General features: G+C 28.2%; 1 protein-coding gene across 4 annotated transcripts in view; it reads right to left on the bottom strand.

Annotated features, from left to right (window-relative positions):
• The window catches only part of LOC123300984 (cGMP-dependent protein kinase, isozyme 2 forms cD4/T1/T3A/T3B), a 228,382-nt gene that overhangs the window by 2,263 nt on the left and 205,541 nt on the right, over positions 1-20,578 (bottom strand). For all 4 annotated transcript variants that reach the window (XM_044883681.1, XM_044883683.1, XM_044883682.1 and 1 more), the window contains 2 exons: positions 816-1,035; positions 253-636 (listed from right to left, as the gene is read on the bottom strand). In XM_044883681.1, the coding sequence (XP_044739616.1) occupies positions 253-636; positions 816-1,035 (604 nt within the window). The remainder of the gene's footprint in view (positions 1-252; positions 637-815; positions 1,036-20,578) is intronic.

Genomic DNA, 20,578 nt, shown 5'->3' with positions numbered 1-20,578 from the left:
GCATAGTCACGATTTTGTATAACTCTCATCAAAATGAAATTAAACATGTCAAATGAAACTTATATGTCAATTTTCATAACAATGAAATATTATATTCATAAATAGTCCTCGAAAATAAAGAGAGTTTCTGGCACGAAAACAATAATTTTTAGTATTTTTGCTTAAGAAAAATTAAAGTTTGAAAATCTTGTGGTTTTCCTTTCAAATTGCAAAATGAGTGTATGTTAAAATTGTAAAATATTAAAGACTTACCTTCTACGTTCAATTCCTTCATCCTTATATTTAGTTCGGATTTCATCTAAACTAGATATCAATTGATTGAATGTCTCCCTATCAATAACTAAACAAGTAACGCCCTCAGGATCATCACAAATAATGTTCGCTGTTCTCAAATCATCTCCTTGCAATGCCTTCTCTCCAAAGAAGTCACCTTTTACTAAAGTTCGAATATATTTCTCTTCTTGAGTATTAGGTTGTTTAATTGTAACCTTAACTCGCCCTTTACTGATAATGAAGAAAGTGTCACCTCTTGCACCTTGACGAATAATATAATCGCCTTGTGCCCAGAATGTTTCTTCCAAAACATCGGATATTTTGATTAACGTATCTTCTGGTAAGTTCTTGAATATTGGTACACTAAAAAAATAAATAATATTAGCAAATGATTTATAAATTATTGAATTTGAATTTGTTTTGAAAATAGAAAGCGCTTTGATACAATAAGAGTAGCGATGTCATTAGTAATTGGTACTAATCGCGATTCTTATTGACTAATTTCTACATCCTAAACAAGGCTATTGTTAAAAAAATTTTACCTTTTTAAGAAATCTGTGTATTCGGCCTGTCTGATGAGACCAGTACGCATCATAATCGTTTGGAAGCATTGTCTCTCGATGGCCCAGAGCTTGCAGTCGGTAGCCGCTTTAATTGTTGCCGTACGCTTACAATTATATAAAATAGCTAATTCACCAAGTACTTTTCCAGGTGCTAAGGTGCTTAGATATTTATTTTCACGTGATACCTCTACACGCCCCTCTGAAAAAAATTAAAAATAAACTATTAGTTTTATTTTTTAAATGAAATTTTTATTTAAATAATATCCATGGTAATAGAGTAATATCGACTACATCGCAGTTCGGGGAAATTGGTGATAAATCATAGAATGTATTATTATCTACAGGATGCGCCACCTTTTATGTCGGTATGTAAACATTGAATAACTTTTTAATTTGTCAACCGATTGAGTTGATTAGACATGCTTAATCATGTCTAAGTACAATTTTAACTATGAATCGCTTCACACCAAAACAAAGCGGTGAAGTAGTCTATATTGAAAATAGCCGTTTGGCTATGTTAACTCAATGTAGATATCGTCGAAATTATCGTAGTAAACTGGCACCCCCTGACAACACTATCCGTCGTTTAGTGTCAAATTTTGTGGAGCATGACACAGTGGGAGATCGTTAACATGACGTTCACTATCAACCAAGGCGTTCCAATGAACTAGTAGAAGCGGCCAGAAGATCGTTGCCCAAAATTTTTCTTTTGGGCTTCTTGTTAAATTTTATATAAATATACTAACAATGGAAATATACTATATTTGATAAGCTAATGTAAAAGATCCAGCATTTTTGACTCTTTTTATGGGTAAAACATCGCGTATGAATGCAATAGTAAATCCTTGATGGAATTTTAAAAAAATTATAAGTGTTATCGATGAAATAAGTATGTTTACAAAATACATATCCAAAAATACACAAAAAAATTTTTGAAACATATGTTTATTTATTTATACAATTGTAAATAAATAATTTAGAAAGTCATTTAAATATGTATTTTATCGACGAAAACCTTGAAATTTTTAAATTTGTATAAATTGAAGGTTAAATATAAATTGCAAAAAAAAATTGTACTATTTATTTTTAATTTGCACTTTGTTTATTATTTTTAAAATTTTTTTCTCAGAGTTTTATTCATTTATTCTTGTAATAAATTAATCAAATAGACAAACAAAAAGTTAAATATTTTTTCTGGATAAACTTGATTTATAAGTAGGTAAGTGTGTTTATATTGGAGTCCAAAAAAAAAATAAGTTTATTTATTCGACTGATAAAGGATGTTTACGTAAAGAAAATGCATTCAACAATGTCTGCCAGCGTCTTAGCAGTCAGAGCGCATAGTAATCTAAGTTTACTACCTTTAGACATCTATATAAAGATAGGTCAGTTTGAAAACAGTGCGAAATAGAAAACCCTACCAACAATTAAAATGCCCAAGGCTTCAGCAAGATTTACTCATTTTTAAGTGTTGACGTACATCAACGAAGCAAGACTTGCATGGTTTTGTTTTAAAAAATCATGCGATATGATTGATCAAAATTGTCAATTATTTTATCAAAACTGTCTTAAGTTTTACAAAAAAAAAAAAAAAAAATATTTCCCCCAAGGTGATCGAAAATTTCTACACTTTTACCCTGCTAATAAATTCATAGTCCACGAGACAGCACCCATTTTGTTAAATTAATAATACACATACTTAAAACTTCGTGACTGGCTTGTTTTTGGCGAGTCTATCAAACTTTCTCTCTGCGACATTTTTCGAAAGTGCCGCGTTTCCAAATGAGCATTATAAAGTCATTTTAAGCTTTTGGTCTAAAAAAACGCAGCAGAGAATTTGTCGGATGCTATGATCACTAAAACAATAACATTATTAACACCGATGAGCTTGTCTACCATCTCAAACATGCTGTACTTAAGCTTTTTTGTTTTTCAATACATACATAGTTCACTTTTGCTGAATTGCTTAATAATTATTATTGGTTAAGTGGTCATAGTGTCCAAAAAATTCCTTGCTGTGTTTTTTCAGATCCATGGCTCTTAAATGACGTTATTTTTCTCATTTGGAAAAGTAGCATTTTCAGCGCATAAAAATACTTATGAGAAATTTTTGATACACCCATGGGCTACGAATTCATTGGCTACGAATAGTGAGATGTGGGCTAGAGAATGCAATATGCTCAAAAATCAAGATATCATAATTTTGAGAGCATGATGTTTTGATACTTATAATTTGTAAAAATATTAAACCACGATAAGTTTCATGTTCTAAAAGCCTCCACTTAAATCTTAATAAGAATCACAATATATATTATTTATTAACTGTTATCATTTTTCAAAAATTTTAATATTTTGCATTATTTTCAATTTCATTTCGTTCCAAATAATTTATTACCGTTTATCTTAAAAAGCGTAGGTATTTAAATTTTAGTTAAAACCGTATTAAATTATATTAATGTTTAAATAATTCATTATCAATGAATTTACTGCATCCGAAATAAATTTAATTCTACATCGTTTATGTATTTAACCGACTTTAAAAAAAAGAAAGTTATTGAACTATTAATGTTTAATAAATAATAAATACAAATATTTGATTTTTAAAATTAAGTTATATGCGGGTAATTTATAAATAAATCATTCAGATAAGGTTTTTACACAAACGGGAAAATTGAAGAAGAATTTTACCTTCAAGAAGTCATAAAACTAATAAAAAACATTTTGCATGATTTATTTATTAGTAATAACGATTTTTATTGTTACCTTGAGATTTATTTATTTACCGCTTTTAAAAATGTAGTTAGATTTGCATTAATTTCCACACCAAATGCAGAAACAGAAATTTCCATACGAAAAATCCAAAAAAATACGAAATATTTTCCACAGAAAAACACAAAATATTTTAACACAGCGTTAATCAATACTTAATCAGTACCGGTTAGTAATAATATTTTTTTATAAATTGTTACCTCGAGATTTATAATGTGTTTGCCCCATTTGGGAACGTGTTGATATTTGCACTAATTTCACACTAATGACTAAATGAAGTGAAAATTATGAAATATACTTAAACTCTCAATTATTTTGTTTAGCCATTTTGTAAATGTTGCCAAATAAAAATAAAAACTAAGGGAATACAACGTTGCATTTTATTCATAGAACTTTTTGTAAATATAGAAAAGCAATAGTAGATCAGAGAGGCAAGACAGGGATGTCGATGTTACTCGATAGCGATTCAGTATTGTTGCGAACAAGTTACCAAAAGATGGAATTGTGGTTTGTTTGAGTTCATAGATAACATTATTATTTTTATTGGCAAAATACAAAATCAATTTTTCTGAGTAAAGCTTTAACTTTCCACCGTTAAGATCAATATTGATTTGTAAACGGTATATTTTGAGGACTGTTACTACTTGGTTTTTTTTTCTGAAGTTAACGACGGAAATAATTGAATATTTTGGCGACATTTGAAGTTTTGTATGTATCTATCCAATCCTCAAGAGAAAAGTGCCATTTCAAAATTTGCACTGCTTAGAATCTTAGATATTAGCAAGCAAATTTTTTTAATTTACGGGTATAATATCTCGAAAACAACACAGAATCTTTGTATTCAAAAATCGTACTGGGAAACTTTTCTTTCTAGATCGGACAGACGAAATATGTTTTTCTATTCTCGTTAAAAAATGAGAGGGGGGGAGTTTAAATGTTATATTTTCAAATTGGCAACATATAATTTGGGTTACCAAGGCAGTGTTGCAATAAAATATCAACAAAAGCCATTAGTGAAAATGACTCTTGAATAGCTTCGAATTGGCAATACTGGAAGGAAAAATATTAATAAAATTTGTTAATTTTAACCCACGAACTAAAAAAAAGGAGTGTTATAAGTTTGACCGCTACAGGATTGAAGCGATTTTGATTTTTTTGATTCGTTTGAAAGGTTTTATTGTTTACATCGTTATAACATAGTAAAAAATACAAATACTATTTAAAAATGATGTAATTAAGTGTAAACAAACATTTAGAATTGAGAGTAATTTTTAGATATTTAAACACAGTCCTTTTGGCGGTCTATATTGATGACGTATTAATATGTGATCTGCCATTTGGTGGCAGTTCAATATGCTGTTTACTACAGGTGTAATACCCACGTATGTAGTAATTATAGTATATACCCATGGTAATACCATACAAAATATAAGTAATTAATACCATACAGTATGTTAACAAGTCTGACAAGCCACATACTATGACGTCACGTCCGTTTTAAAATTTGAATTTCTCTCACTGATTTTGTACTTTTATTCATTAATTTTAAGTAATTAAAAATATACTAATTACTAAAATAATGGTTGAGTTGAATTGATAAGCCAATAAAATTACGGCAAAAAAATATTTGAACCAAATTTAAATTTCATGAATATTTTCTATTTCCTCTTCATATTTTGCATAATCACAAAACATCTATCTATAAATAATACGGTAGCTTTCTCAAATTAACACAAAAAAGTATACACACAGAATATTATTAAATAGAAATTTTATAATAATAAATATGAAATACAAAACTCATCATCAATATTGAATATACAGCATCCAAACAAGTACAAGATTTTTTTTTAAATAAATTTTTTTATTGAGAGAAGAAAGAAGTATTAGAGAGAAAGCTTTCAACTATTTAGATACACAACAGAGTAAGTAATGTAACAAATACTTCTTTTCATATGTAGTACTTGACTAAATACGTAAATTGATTAATTGTTGGATTCAATAAATAATTCAATTATTATTATTATATAGTTAAGGGGCTGATATGAATTTTTATGTAACAATCCTAACCGCTCGGTCTACAAACTAATTTTTGTAGACCGAGTGCCCATAACAAAAAAGCACCTCCCATCGAACATCTTAAAATTATAAAGTGAAAATAGCTGAAAATCATGTAAAAACAGGTTATATAGTCAAAATATAAAGTCAGTTAGTGTTAGCTGGAGAGCTGAATGGCTTTTTTGAGTAATATTTGAGGCACATTGAAAATATTAAAGTTGATAACTTCCGAATGAGCGGATGGCAAAATCGACAACCTGGCTAGGAGGTTGGGGGCCGTTAGTGACCTATGCAATTTTTAATTTTAAATTTTTCCTATGCAAAATAATGTTCTTGAGGCACTTTGAAACCTACACAATTTTAAAGTCTAATATTCAATCATACGAAATATCATCGCCTGGCATAATTTGGTGGGAGCTAAAATAGCCTGGCAGGTGATTTTAATTTGCAATTTTTCCTACGCAAAAAATGTTCTTGAGACACTTGGAAACTTATATCATTTTAAAGTCTTATATTCAATTAGACGAGTTATCATCGCCTGGCCTTATTTGGTGGGGCCTAAAATAGCCTGGTGCCCAATATGGGCACCGATATTATTAATTAAGCTACTTCCAGTCGCCGAAGATCGATTGTCTCAAAACGTAAGATTTCTCAGTCGAATGTAAAGATCTTAGCTAAGTCTCTTATCATCAACTTTCCAATCATTAGATGAGTAGAAGTTTTATATAAAAATGCATGTCAGCTCCTATGCTACACTATTTTATTACTTAGTATCATGTACGAATGATAAAAAGAAATAACTAAATGTAAGTCCATGTATAACCATTAATCATATCTTTTTTTATTAAAAACATTCATGGCTATGGGTTGTACATTATTGTTTGTATGTATTGAGTTTAATTAATTATTTTTATATGACAATATTTTCATTATGTCGTATTCATTATAACTAGTTTTTTTTCTTCTGTTAATGATTTGTGTGTAATTTATTTCATAATTTAATGTGTACCAAATAAAAAATTTTCGTTCAATCATAAAATAAATTCTGTCAGTAGTTGCTGATCTGTGCTTTCTTGAATAAAAACTTTATTTGACTTGTAACTAAGGTTTTCCCATTTCCAAATTGAATTGTATGGAAGTTATAAAAAAGCCTAACGAATAATGGACAATACTGTTAAAATTCAAAGCTCGCGGTTTATCAGATAATTGCTTATTGAATTTTGATCAAACTTTTGTATATTAGTTTGGCCTAATGGCAAAATGTGGATCTTAGAAACTAGGATCTTTGAAGAGAAGTGATCAAGGTACAACTGATTTGTTTCGAAGGATTAAAGGTATTAGTTGATTTAAGTTTGTCCTTAAACTCTAGCCCAAGGTGGTTAAACATTTGAAATAAGAAATAATGAAAATTTTTTATAAAAAAAATTAACACCATTATTTTAAAAATCGAATAAGTGGGGAAATTGAATGAAAAGGTCTATCCATGATTACTTATACGTAATCAATAAAAAATAAAGTTAAATTTTAAAAAGCCAAACATATCCTTTCCTGTGGGATTTAGTGTTTATATCCAGAAACACATTTAGATAATTATATCGTAAATATTAATTGGAATACATTGTAATAGATGGATTTTTTAAGTATATGATCTCAATTCTACAACTTTTAAATAATATAAAAAACAAAGAATATTTATAATAATAATATTGATTTATCTTTGTAAATTTAAAAAAAAAGTATTACAATACTGTTCTTGTTAGAATACTTACAAACAAAAATCATTATCTACATAATTTTTTCTAGGTTTTGAGGGTGTTTTTCATATTAAAGAAAAATTGTTTTGATTATGGTTTAATTATGTTTACTTCACTGATGATTATTAAACTTGTTATGAAATACTATACCTTTAATAGGTTTTCAGGCTTGATTAATGTTTGTAAACAATCAGAAATAATAATTATATTTATTGATGATGAGTTTTATATTTGTGTTTAAAGATGTCATTTACTCAGTAATTTACTTTTTTTTGTTCTTAATTATTGTTTTTATATGAAAAAAATGTTCTCAAAAACTACTTTCAATAAAATTGCGTTTAGTAAATATTTTTATTGCAGAATGAATAAAATTTATCTTTTAATAATCAATGAACGTAAATTTGATTTCATTGGTCTATCAAATTTCACTTTAAAAGTTCTGGTTCAGGGTACATTTTGATAACTCATTTTAGTAAGGACAGAAAGACAAGCAGCTATCACACCTTTTCTTGCAAGAATATAATACGACTAAATACTCGTAAAACAAGTGAAAACAAACAATTGATTAAGTTAATTGTTGAAATACCATGTATAGACAGTGTTGATTACGGAATCGTTTGTTTTTTCACGTCATGTAAGTAATGAGAGATAGCTAGCCATAATACATGTCACACACACACATGACTGATATTCCCATATAATACAGACTATACAATATTTTAATCTTTTAATTCGAAATAAACGAAGAAGAATACAAGCAAGACAAAATCTCTTCAGGTCGTCGACCCTCTTTGTCAAGACCTCCTGGGCTGTAATCAAACTACCATAAAATATTTAAAAAAAATCAAATGACGGAAATTTAAATAAATCGTAACCAATTTGAATAATAGCCATAATTATATTATTTATTACATTATTGGAAATAATCATATAAAGAACACATCATATTTAAATTTTGTTACGCTTTCGTTGGTTGACGAGTAGACAGACAATCTAATTAAATGTCATGTAATACATAAAAAATATAAATTTGCAGAAGGTATTACAGTAATTACAGTAAAAATAATTTATTTTGAAGAAATCTAGTTTCAAACGCGGATTCAGAAACTTTTTTGAAGTAAGCAATATAAATTTTTCACAAGCATTATTTTAAGTATGTAATTAATACTTAATTTTATATTATTCATGATCTTTTGACTTACATAAAAATAATTTTTATCAAAATCGGAGAGAATTATACTCAAGAGGGATACCAAATAAAATAGCAAGACGTGTTAAATTTCAAAACTTGTTAAAGACTTGTTAAAGGGTACAGCTAATTACGACGAATGAATGCTTCGAGTATCTGATATATCTCGGAAAACTTTTGCTAATAGTCAAACTAATTTTTTGTTTGCTAATTTACTTAAATTAATTAATTAAAGTAAATTATTATTCGCTCATTATTTAAAATGCCCCCCTCTGAGTTCACGCTTGCAATCGCACTAAAAGTAATTTCGTTTTCGACGTAATCCATATTTTATATTTTTATTTATCAAAATGTAATATTATGATTCATATAATACTTTTATTAAATACGTCTTGTGCCTTGTGGCACTAGTGAAATTCAAACTCGACGACGTCAGAACATTAAAAGTTTCCTATATTTGGTGTTTTCCAAATATTTGTAATTCAAGAACTTAATTTTACAGAAATACCTTGAATGTTTTACAAAATAACAATAATTTTGTTTGCCCGTGCATCAATAATTTTAGAAATTATAGGTAAATATTTTGCTACGCTTGACGGCACCAATAAGGAAAAACAGAAATATTTTTATATGGAAGTTCTGTAGTAAATATTTCATAATAAATTTTTAATTTGCAAATAATTGTTAGGTATTCAAAAAATATTTCATATTTTATGCAAATTAATTTAAATAACGCAATGCTCGTCGCATTTATGTAATTCATTTCTTTGGACATCGAAATAATTGTTAATCGACAACAAATGATTGAAATTTTTAATTATATACTTTAGTATAGGCATAATATTTGACAGTTGAAATCTTAAAGGCTGTTATTAAGGTTGTTGTGACCTTTGAATATGTAAGTATCAGAGACATGCTTGAATATTTGCGTAACTAATATAGGTAATAAAAACATTGCAGAAATGGTAATACAGTGGTGGACATCAATCACCGTTAATGACTTAAAGTCATTATAAGATTTTCAAAAGATAGAAGTACCCAGGAAGCAAGTAGAATATGAACCTATAACATATCCAAATTTCAAATCGATAGAGTAAAGGGTATAATCGCAGTGCTTGGAATTCAATTGTAACTTTAACCATTCTTATCTGGAAAACCGCTTTTCTTTATAAATTTTTTTTCCACCAATGAATATTTAATAGGATTCTTATAAAAATTATAAAGTTTCACGCCAATCAAAGAATGTTTAATAAAACATGTACACCAATCAAAGAATGTTTAAAACATGTACATAATAACCTTAACCAAATGGGTCAAAATATGCTCTAGACATAATGTACAATTTTTTCACTCAATGTATTTTTATTTTCACGTTCGCCAAAATTAACTTATTTATTATTTTTGTTTGTTTACTAAATTTTGTATGAAAAACAATGGCATCTACTAAGACAAATAGCCTGTCGAATCTTATACATATATTTAAACGAGCAATTCTTGTTTATATATATCAGCAATATATATATATCAGCATTCTCGGAAACGGTCCCAACAATTTTCATGAAAATTAGTATGCACGAGGTTTTTGGGGTGAAAAATCGATCTAGCTAGGTTTCTTTTTTAGAAAATGTAATTTTATTCGTATTTTCAGGAAAAACTGAAACAATGAGTGCAAAATATGACTTTTCCTGACATCTATTGGCGACAAAATAAAGTACATTACCGGGACATTCAAATTAGTTTTTGTGTAGAGACATTTTAAATGGTTCTTATATTAGTGATAAAATTTGTGCCTTTTTAAATCTTTAATTAACAAGAATTGAAAAAAATACGACGACTAGCCATCCTATAACATTTATAAAAAACCAATCGGTAAACTTATTATGCATGGTATAATAAAATAATTTCAGTCACATTTAATTCAAACATTAAATATGTAAGTAATATACCTACTTACATTTTTAAATTCACAGTTGTTTTTTTAATCACGTTGTATTATGCATGTATATGTAAGTGACATTTGAGTGAACAAAATGAAGGCAAACCGCTTTATTTAACCGGGCTCAGCTCCGTTCACTTCTTTGTTTACAATTGTTTTTTTTTTGTTTCAATTGTCTTTTTTGTTGATTTTATTTATAACTTATTAACAGAGTCGGATTTATTTACCTGGGGATGTAGATAATCATATTTCACTTTTCTTTTTTTAAATAATCTCGTCTATCATATATCCGTTTGACTGGGTTTATGAAGGCATGATAAATAAATTATTTTTGCAGTGAAATAATAATAACTATAATGAGATAATGTTAGGCCAAGTCCCCATTTCCTGCCTCGGACAGAGCTGAAAACAATAACAACTTTGCAAAGGGGTCGCCAGATATTTGTCCAACATTATGGACAGATAATATAGTTCTAGGTAAATGTAGGTTATACAAATTTAAGAATTAAACAAGTGAAAACAAACAATAAACTGAGTTAATTCTTGAAATACCATGTATAGACAGTATTGTCTACTCTGTCACATTACACATACATACATGTCACACATATACATGTCACACGAGTAAACAGTGATGTTTACGAAAAAATGTTTCAAACAAAAGTTGTTTAATTTTTTATATGGAACATTTTTTACATTTAAACTTTTGTTATATCTCTAACGGTTTACAAGTTGGGTCCTACGTACCCAAAATTTTGTTCATAGCATCAATATTTTTAAGCGTTACAAACTCGGGACTAAACTTAGTATATCTTGGTATATTTCATATACATGGTATAAAAAGGTATCAGCGAAGGAGAAAAATTATGCGAAATCTAGCAGACATAAAAATTCCAATCTTTTGAGCGGTAATTATAAATCGGATAAATGATTGGAAATTCATAAGATTTTTTCAAATTTATAGAGGGAAGGAGGCAAATGACTCTCTTTGACGGTGCTGTTACAACTATAACTTGTTTTTCGTTGTTTCATACTTGTGTTACCTATTGGTTATGCAAATTTTCATAATTTTCCTCTATAATTTCCATTTCCAAAGGTAGATATTGAACAGGAAACAGAGGACATTCAACAAAATGGTATGGAATAATGATGATGAATCAATTAAATATAGATTAGTAATTACTATTATTATTACTAACAGTGATAAATTTAATGTTTTCTTTTTCCAAAAAGAAAAAAAAAATTAGTACATTATCTATTATTATGCTATTATGTTAACAATGATTATTTAACAATAGGTTATTATGTTCTTCTTTTTGTTTTAAAAAGTATTTTTGGTATTTAAAATAACTGGGTATTGAGATAATTTTATTTTGATTATATAACAAACAATTTTTAAAATATTAATAATATATTTAGATAACAATAAGTGTGTGAAAACAAGTAGTGTTTGGATTTGGTGCTGGTACTTAAAATTACTTAGTTATTTTAATTTCATTTACATGCTTTTAAAGTAGAAATGGAGACGGTAGAATCATAATGATCCAAGTGAGACTTTTATGTGGGTGAGAAAATAAAGAAAATACCCTAAACAATCCATGGACATAAATATCTGATTGGTTTTGCGATTGACCGATAACTTTTTGAGGTAACGAAGAAAGATATTTGAATATTTCCACTAAGGGAATTAACTATTATGTAGATGAATTTTAACGGTCATTAAGAGGAATATTGCGCTAACGCAGATAGTATCGCCCTTGCTCCTTCTTTTAATATTTTATTCGTACCGTGCATGAATTTTCTTTTTGGCGTTTTCTATGGTAACAATACACTATTTATAGAATGGACATCTATGGTTTGTATATGTCGCAGCCAAATATCTAAATTAGTCGTTCAGTTAATAGCATATCCTTTTAACTAAACGGCTCCATTCCCTAGCTGCTTGAATAATATTCAGCTGTAGCCTAACATTTTTGGAATCCCTGGCAACCAAAAGATGATTGACTTGTTACAGCCCCTCTCAAAGAAATTCGATTTGTGGAAGAAAGTGGAACTAAATTTAAATGACTAGGCTGGACAAGTAGTTAAATGTTGTCAATCTAAGTTATTTGACTAGCTATTTGATTGAATAGCTGATATTTTTCAGGCCGCTAGTTGAACGACTTTTAATAAAAAGGCTAGGCTGTTAATTGAACGGCTAATAAAGCTAATAAGTAATTATGTTAATTTCGTTTCTTATTTGTATACCATGTAAATGAAATATACGAAGGTATATTAAGTTTAGTCCCAAGTTTGTAACGCTTAAAAATATTGATACCATGAACAAAATTTTAGTATAGGTGTTCATAAAATTACCTAATAAGTCCATTTTCGGTTGTCTGTCTGTCGTCTGTCGTCTGTCTGCCCGTCTGTCATCGCGATTACTCAAAAACGAAAAGAGATATCAACCTGAAATTTATATGTAAAAATGGGACGTAAAAAGTGAGGTCAAGTTCGTAAATGAGCGACATAGGTCAATTGGGTCTTGGGTTCGTAGGAACCATCTTGTAAACCGTTAGAGATAGAACAAAAGTTTAAATAAATAACTTTTGTTTGAAACATTTTTTTGTAAACATCACTATTTACCCACGAGGGCGCTAATTAGGTGCAAATTTTATAGTGTGTATGTTATGGCTATATCAGTTATATATGTGTGACATGTATGTGTGTGTAATGTGACAGAGTAATCAACACTGTCTATACATGGTATTCCAACAATTAACTCTAAGTCAATTGTTTGTTTTCACTTGTTTTTTCACAATTTTTAATGTAAAAAGTTCAATTAACTGTTGTAAAAAATTGAAAATTAATATAACAACAACCTTTTACGCCGAAATTATCCACTGAAAGCGCTGTCGTCAATTTGATTATCACTACCACGACTACTCACCCAACAGATAATGTCGACAAGAATTTATTACTTCATACTTTACTGTGAAAAAAAAGAGGAGTACCGCAAATAGGTCCCCAGCACCTAAACCAAGAGTCCTCTGATCCCTACTGTGAATACATTGATGCTTTTATAAATTTTGCGATACGTTAAGTACTGGACTATTATACAAGTTTGACTATACTATTGTTGGAGGTCAATAAATTGATGTTATATTGTGATTGATATACATCAAGTAGTAAAAATGATTGACCTCTCTTGAAGTAATAAAAAAGATCTACTTACATAGAATTCAAAAATGATTGTTTAATGTTTTATATAAGAACTTCCGTGGACACAAAAATTCGTTATACAATTGATTGAATATATGCTAAATAATTTAAAATTAACGGTTATTAAAATCAATACGATAACGAGATAAGAATCTCTATTTTATTATTCATTTTTATAGAATGAAAACAAAGAATTATTTTTCTGATTTATAATGAAAACATTTTTGATTAATATGAACGGATGTTGAATTTTTATATTGTTGTATAATATCTGTTGTATAATAAGAAATATAGCTGTGATCAATATGATTTTAATAGTTAGATCAACAGCTTTCTGATTTAGTTTATCAATGATAAGTTATATTAAATTTTAGCAAATTACAACTTTGATTATGACAATATTTCTAAATTACTTTCATCTTAGAAATTCATTACTTTATATCTTAGGTATTTTTAATTCCCGAACTAAAAAAAAGGGGTGTTATAAGTTTGACACCGCTATGTGTGTGAGTCTGTCTGTGGCATCGTAGCGCCTAAACGGATGAACCGATTTTAATTTTTCATTTGGAAGGTAATTTAACGGAGAGTGTTCTTAGCTATGTTTCAAGAGATTAGTGCGAGATTAGTGATCCGTATCCGAAAAATCTAAAAAAGACATGACATATAATTTTAACATATAAATAATACTATGGAAATGAATGGTCAATTAAACCTGGCTCCATTCATTTCGAAAAGTGAAATGGTAAAATAATTAAGTAATTCAAAACAATAATTCAAAAGAACAAAGTCAACTCAAATATTTCAATTTTAATTAGAATATTTCCAAAAATTTGTCCCAAAAAAACGATAGCTCTCTAAGTAAAAGTTCCCTTCATCTCATCTGATGTCCTTGACCATAGCTTTCGATATTAATTTAAGTGTTACAATTTTAAAGTGTTTATCTTTGCGCTTGTGTGTTTCTCAGTGGCATCGTAGTCCCTAAACGATCGAACCGACTTGATTGAGAACTTGAAATTTACTTTTAGTGAAAATTTTGATTTCCATTTTTGGTATGAAAACAATGACTTTCGTTCAGAAAGTTTGTAAGTTTTCTTATAATGATGTTGATGTTACAATGATATTATTAATTATTTAGTGATGTTTCCGTAAGTTCCTAATTATACATTCGTAATTAGTACAGTTATACAAGAAACTTCGTCGTCTTTACCATTTCAAAACTAGCTTCTCAGACCACGTCTATAAAAGAGACCACCCACATCATTATTTAATATTTATTTATTTCTTAAACTAGGTACATTCGAATATACAATTAATTTTGCGATGTGGGTGGAGTAGGTTACTTCGTTCTCTTCCAAGGACAGTGTGATCAATGTACAGTCCCATTACGTTTTTTGTTCACACTGCCGCTATCTAGTTATGGGTTCCAACCCGCAACTTCCCAGCCAGTAGTCAAAGCAAGTTAAGATGCCTTAAAAAGCTCGGCTATTAGCCGGTTACTAATTATAATAGTTAAAAGTAGCATAAAAATATACGAATTTATTTGCAATTTCAAAATTAATAAAAAATTACGAAGAAGTTAATAGTAAATAAAAATAAAAATTTAACGATACCAAAAGTAAAATGAGAGAAGATCTTTTGCCCTTGGCAGTATCACCTTACCTGAAATTAAAAAAATTAAATTTATGAATTTTACTGAATAAAAAAAGTGCTTATAAAATAATAAGCAAATAAAATTGGAAAGGTATAGACAATTCTGTCTAATTTTTTTTAGTTATTTAAGCGAAATTTGAAAAATATGAAATGAACTTTCCTCTGAAATAATTTTTTTGATAAAATTCCAAACTTAATAAAATAACAAATCTATAATATAAAAATGAATCGCTAAATGTGTTGCTAACCGCAAATCTCAAGAGCAGCTGAACCGATTTCGCTAATTCTTTTTTAATAATATTCCTTGAAGTACGAAGATGGTTCTTACCGAGAGAAAAATTTATAAAATTTCCTGAAAAAGTGTAAAAACAACACTTTTCTATATTCCCATACAGAAGATTCGTAATAATAATTAAAAGTCAATTTGAACTTTAATTTACCATACCATAAAGTTTAAGTGCTAGTAGAGGGATTCCGGGAAAGCAAAACAAAACAACGAGTGCTTTCAAATGACTTCATTTGGAGCAATGGGTCGGGAAAATTTCATGCCAACTTTAAAAGTTTTTTATAATATTTGCAGCTGTATGTTTATTAATCATAACTATTATAGCCCATATACTTTTTCCCTTTACAGATAAGAAATCAGAAAAGTACAAAAAAAAAAAAAAAATAAAGAATTGATTGTTAGGCGGTACGAAGTTCATCGAGTCAGCTAGTAATATATATATTTAAACATATTCGTTAATGATTTATACAATATTATAAATATTATTTTGAATAGTTTTAATATTTTCTATTGAAAATATTAATCATACAAAAATTAATTTATATTTCATTTACTTGAAAAATAAATAAAAAACATTTGACTAATATTGTCGGTATTTTCATTATTCTTTTCGTTCTCTCTCTTTTTGAGTAAATGTTTTTCAATTTTGTTGGGAATTTGTAACTCAGAATGCGTCATTAATAATAACCATGAAACATAAAGTTTTGTAATGGGAATATATCGTGATTTGTAAATATTAAAAAGTCGCACGAAATATGGATATTTAAATTTAATATCCGGTCGCTTAAAAAAGACCTCACTTTTTAAGATATAGTAAAAAATTATTTTTCATCTCAACAACTAACCATACACGAACATTCTTTCCTAAGAGGAAATAGGAAAAATATAAATGAAGGTTCATGTAAAGAAAGTCAGAATTAATATGCATTGGTATTTGGTTGAATTTCACCCCCGTCCCCCTAAAATTGCTCTGGTGTTCGTAACAGAAAAATACTAGTAAAAAAGCAACCAGATTAGGACAGATTTCTTGTAAAAGATATTGACTGTACCTGTAATGCACAGCTGATATTACCTACAATATGAGACACAGATGTGTAGTTAAAATTATCCATCATGCAATCTTAAGAACATCAGTAGTTAACAGATTAGCTTTTATGAATACCTACAACTGTTTACCACCTGGGTGGGTGACATTAAAGTTGATTTCATTCCGCATAATATACTATATACTTAAGATAGTACGAGTGCCAAGGCAATTTTAGACTTAGGGTTGAAATTATTTGTACCTTATTTTCAACTTTGTTGATGAATTTTGTTATAACTTCATTAATGTAGACGAAAAATAAACATATAATTTTTGATATTTGCCTTGGTTTTCGAAATATCGAAAGCTAATTAATTTTAAAAAATTACGCTTACACTGTGCGAGCTAGCTGGCGAGTTGGCGTGTAGCGATCGAAAGTGGTAAGCAAGGTTTCATATCATTTCGTTTTTTTTTTGGTTTCGAACTTGAGTAAAACTCTGTTTGCAAGATTAATTTGAATGAAAAATTTTAAAAATTGGGTACATTATACGATTGGACCTGTAGTTTCCGAGATGTTTTATAAATATCAAGAGATTTTAAGCCATATTTCAGACACTTAACGTAATTTTTTTATTCAAATTTCCATATGTTTTATTCAAATTGAAATTGAAAAAGAATTTCTCGATTTCTTGCAATTTTCTTAAGGTAGGTATGTACATACTACCCCTTTGATCTTCTGTGTTACAACAAACGTTCCACTTTTCTGGATTATCGAAAAAAATTAAGTTAACCAAGCACATCATGAGATGCATTTCTTGCTTGTTACATATCCTGTGAATAATAATGAAGTGTTTATGAAGAGACAAAGAGTATTATGATAATGACAAAACACAATCACAAAATTTTTTTAATCTCTATATATTATAAATGGGAAAGTAAGTATGTTTGTTTGTTTGTTACGCTTTCAAACTAAAACTAGCGAATGGTTTTTAATGAAACTGTACAGCAATATAGCTCATATTTCAGAATAACACATGAGATATAATTTATAAAGATATATTATTAAAAAATCAAAAAAATTAATTTAATTTGACATTACCACAAATTACAGATTTCTGTAAAAATAGTCAATATAAAATATTTCACGGCCATCTTTTCTTTTTCCTATTTTCCATACTCAATTAATAATTACGACTATTATACATTTAAAAAAAATAGAAAACCATACATATATTTTACCTATGTAAAACAATCCTTACCATTATTTCGAGTGTTATAGAAAGGGGATAAGCGAGAGCAATCTTTATCAATCTTTACATTTAAACCCAGCGAAGCGGGTGGGTATCACTCTAGTGTTATTATATGATTTTTTAAGTTGTTCCATTTCATGTGTCAAGTTATGTGTTCATATTGTTTAGGTTTCATATTTTTTTACACTCTAATACCTGAGTGGGTTACAAATGACTTAAAAAATACATATTCTATGGCAATATGATATATTTTAAAAGTAAATATTAAAGAGGCGTTAACTGCAAGGTTAATAATTTTACATACCACATTCTTTTAAATAAAAAATAAAAATTATTTTTAATTTTTTTTTTTTTTACTTTCTCACAATTTTATTTATGGTATTATGATTTTATTATATTATACCATTTATCATTAAAACTAACACGTTATAACAGGTACCAACAAGTTGTGCCTACTGAAAATTTCCTAGTATTCTAGGATGTTTATTCATAAAGTTTTCGAAGATGAAATAAAAATTAGTTGATAAAAGTTTTATAAAAATATTTTTAAAATTGATCCAAGCCCTATACAAACATTGAAAAATAAATATTTCACTGTTTCGCTTCCTAAAACTGAAGTGTGATTGAAAATAAAAAATTTACTGAGTTAATTGTTGAAATACTATGTATAGACAGTGTTGATTACTTTGTCACATTACACATACATACAGGTCACACATTATAACTGATATTGTCATATAATACACAATCTGCGCATAATTTGCGCTCTCGCGGGTAAATAGTGGTGTTTACGAAAAAATGTTTCAAACAAAAGTTTCTTACATTTAAACTTTTGTTCTATCTCTAACGGTCTACAGGTTAATGGTTCCTACAGACCCAAGACCCAATTGACCTATGTTGCTCATTTACGAACTTGACCTCACTTTTTACGTCCTAAGTACGCTATAATTTCAGGTTGATATCTCTTTTCGTTTTTGGGTAATCGTGATGACAGACAGACAGACAACCGGAAATGGACTAATTAGGTGATTTTATGAACAACTATACCAAAGTTTTGTTCATAGTATCAATATTTTTAAGCGTTACAAATTTTGGACTAAACTTAGTATACCTTAGAATATTTCATATACATGGTATAGTTACGGATTTATAAAAAAGTCATTGATTTTTTTTATACTATTTTTATTATTCCGTCTTGTTGATATCATCTGGTAAAAATTTGATATCCGTTTAAAATTTTCATATTTACCAAATTACAAGGTTAAGTTTTTGTGATTACCTTTTGTTTAAAATTAATAGCTGTAACTAAACAACTATTTTTCACCTACAAAAGTTTATTAAATAAAAAACACCAATAAACGTAGAAAATTGAAACATTGAAGACCAAGGTAGTATTAATAATTAAAGAATTATTCATTTGAAGTGATAAATTTTAAAAAAGCTTTTCCACCTAAAAATATTATGAAAATAACAATCTTTTTGAACGGTTTCAGCAAAAATTCAGCAAATCGCTCGCGATAAGCAAATCTGAAAATTGCGTATCATTCAGCCGTCTGGAATTTTAGGCAATTGAAAAATTGATTTACGATGCATTTTGTACTTCCCATAGATTAATATTTAGATGTCAATAATATCTTACGTGTCTGTTTAAACAATTAAAGTAATTTATTTATTAAACATTTGTTATTTTTTATTTTAATAAAAGTTTATGCTTTATAAAACGAAAAGAGAACAATTGCACTGATACATATTAACCCAACGGCTAAAACCATGACATATGTACTTCAAACTTTCATTTTAAATCAATATAGAAGTAATCATGTAATTATTTGGTGTAGTAGACAATGGCATAATTTGTATGATTTAATTTGTAATAATAACATTTATCTCCTCTAATCTGTGTATAAAATAAATAGACCACGCAAAAGTAATTATTATTTCTAAATGTGTTTTTACTTTTAGAAAATATATTATTTACCAGTCCTACCTCACAGCTTTGCTCAGAAATAAATCACTATTTTATCGATTTTTCTTTAAGGAATTTATCAGTTTTAATATTCAAATTCAGAAGAAAATATTTAACAAAGGGTATCATTTAAAAATTTTACATTTTCTGCATGCATTGTTGGCCCAATGCAATGCTTTATACTTGAAGCAATTTTATAAGCCCACTTGCAACTCCGTCTATATTTAGTCTATGGTTAATTTTGTAAGTTTTTATCTTTAAGGGAAGCACAAAAGAGTTCAATGTCAGGATTTTCAAGTATGAAATAAAATTTCATTTTTTGTAAACAGATCCAATACAAAAGAACAATGATGCTACCATTCTGACTCATCGAACAGTTCATTAAACGCTTTACAAGTGCATACAATCTGTATAGTAAAAATGAAATACAAAGATTCCACCCACATCATTGTAATCAACCATTTAAACATTCCATTTTAACAAACAAAATGTATTTTTATGATATTTTGTAATTTTTTAAATATATTTCTCATATATTTAAATAAAAATAGTTATACCGTGCGTCCTCACAAATCTGCTTAAGTTTTTTACGAAATATACAGAAGATTCTAGCCTAGGTGTCACTGATATAAATTGCTAGAATTTGGGATAACAATAGA

Source organism: Chrysoperla carnea, chromosome 5, assembly GCF_905475395.1.
Source record: "Chrysoperla carnea chromosome 5, inChrCarn1.1, whole genome shotgun sequence".
Taxonomy (NCBI): Eukaryota; Metazoa; Arthropoda; class Insecta; order Neuroptera; family Chrysopidae; genus Chrysoperla; species Chrysoperla carnea.
This window is presented reverse-complemented; position numbering and strand designations above follow the sequence as displayed.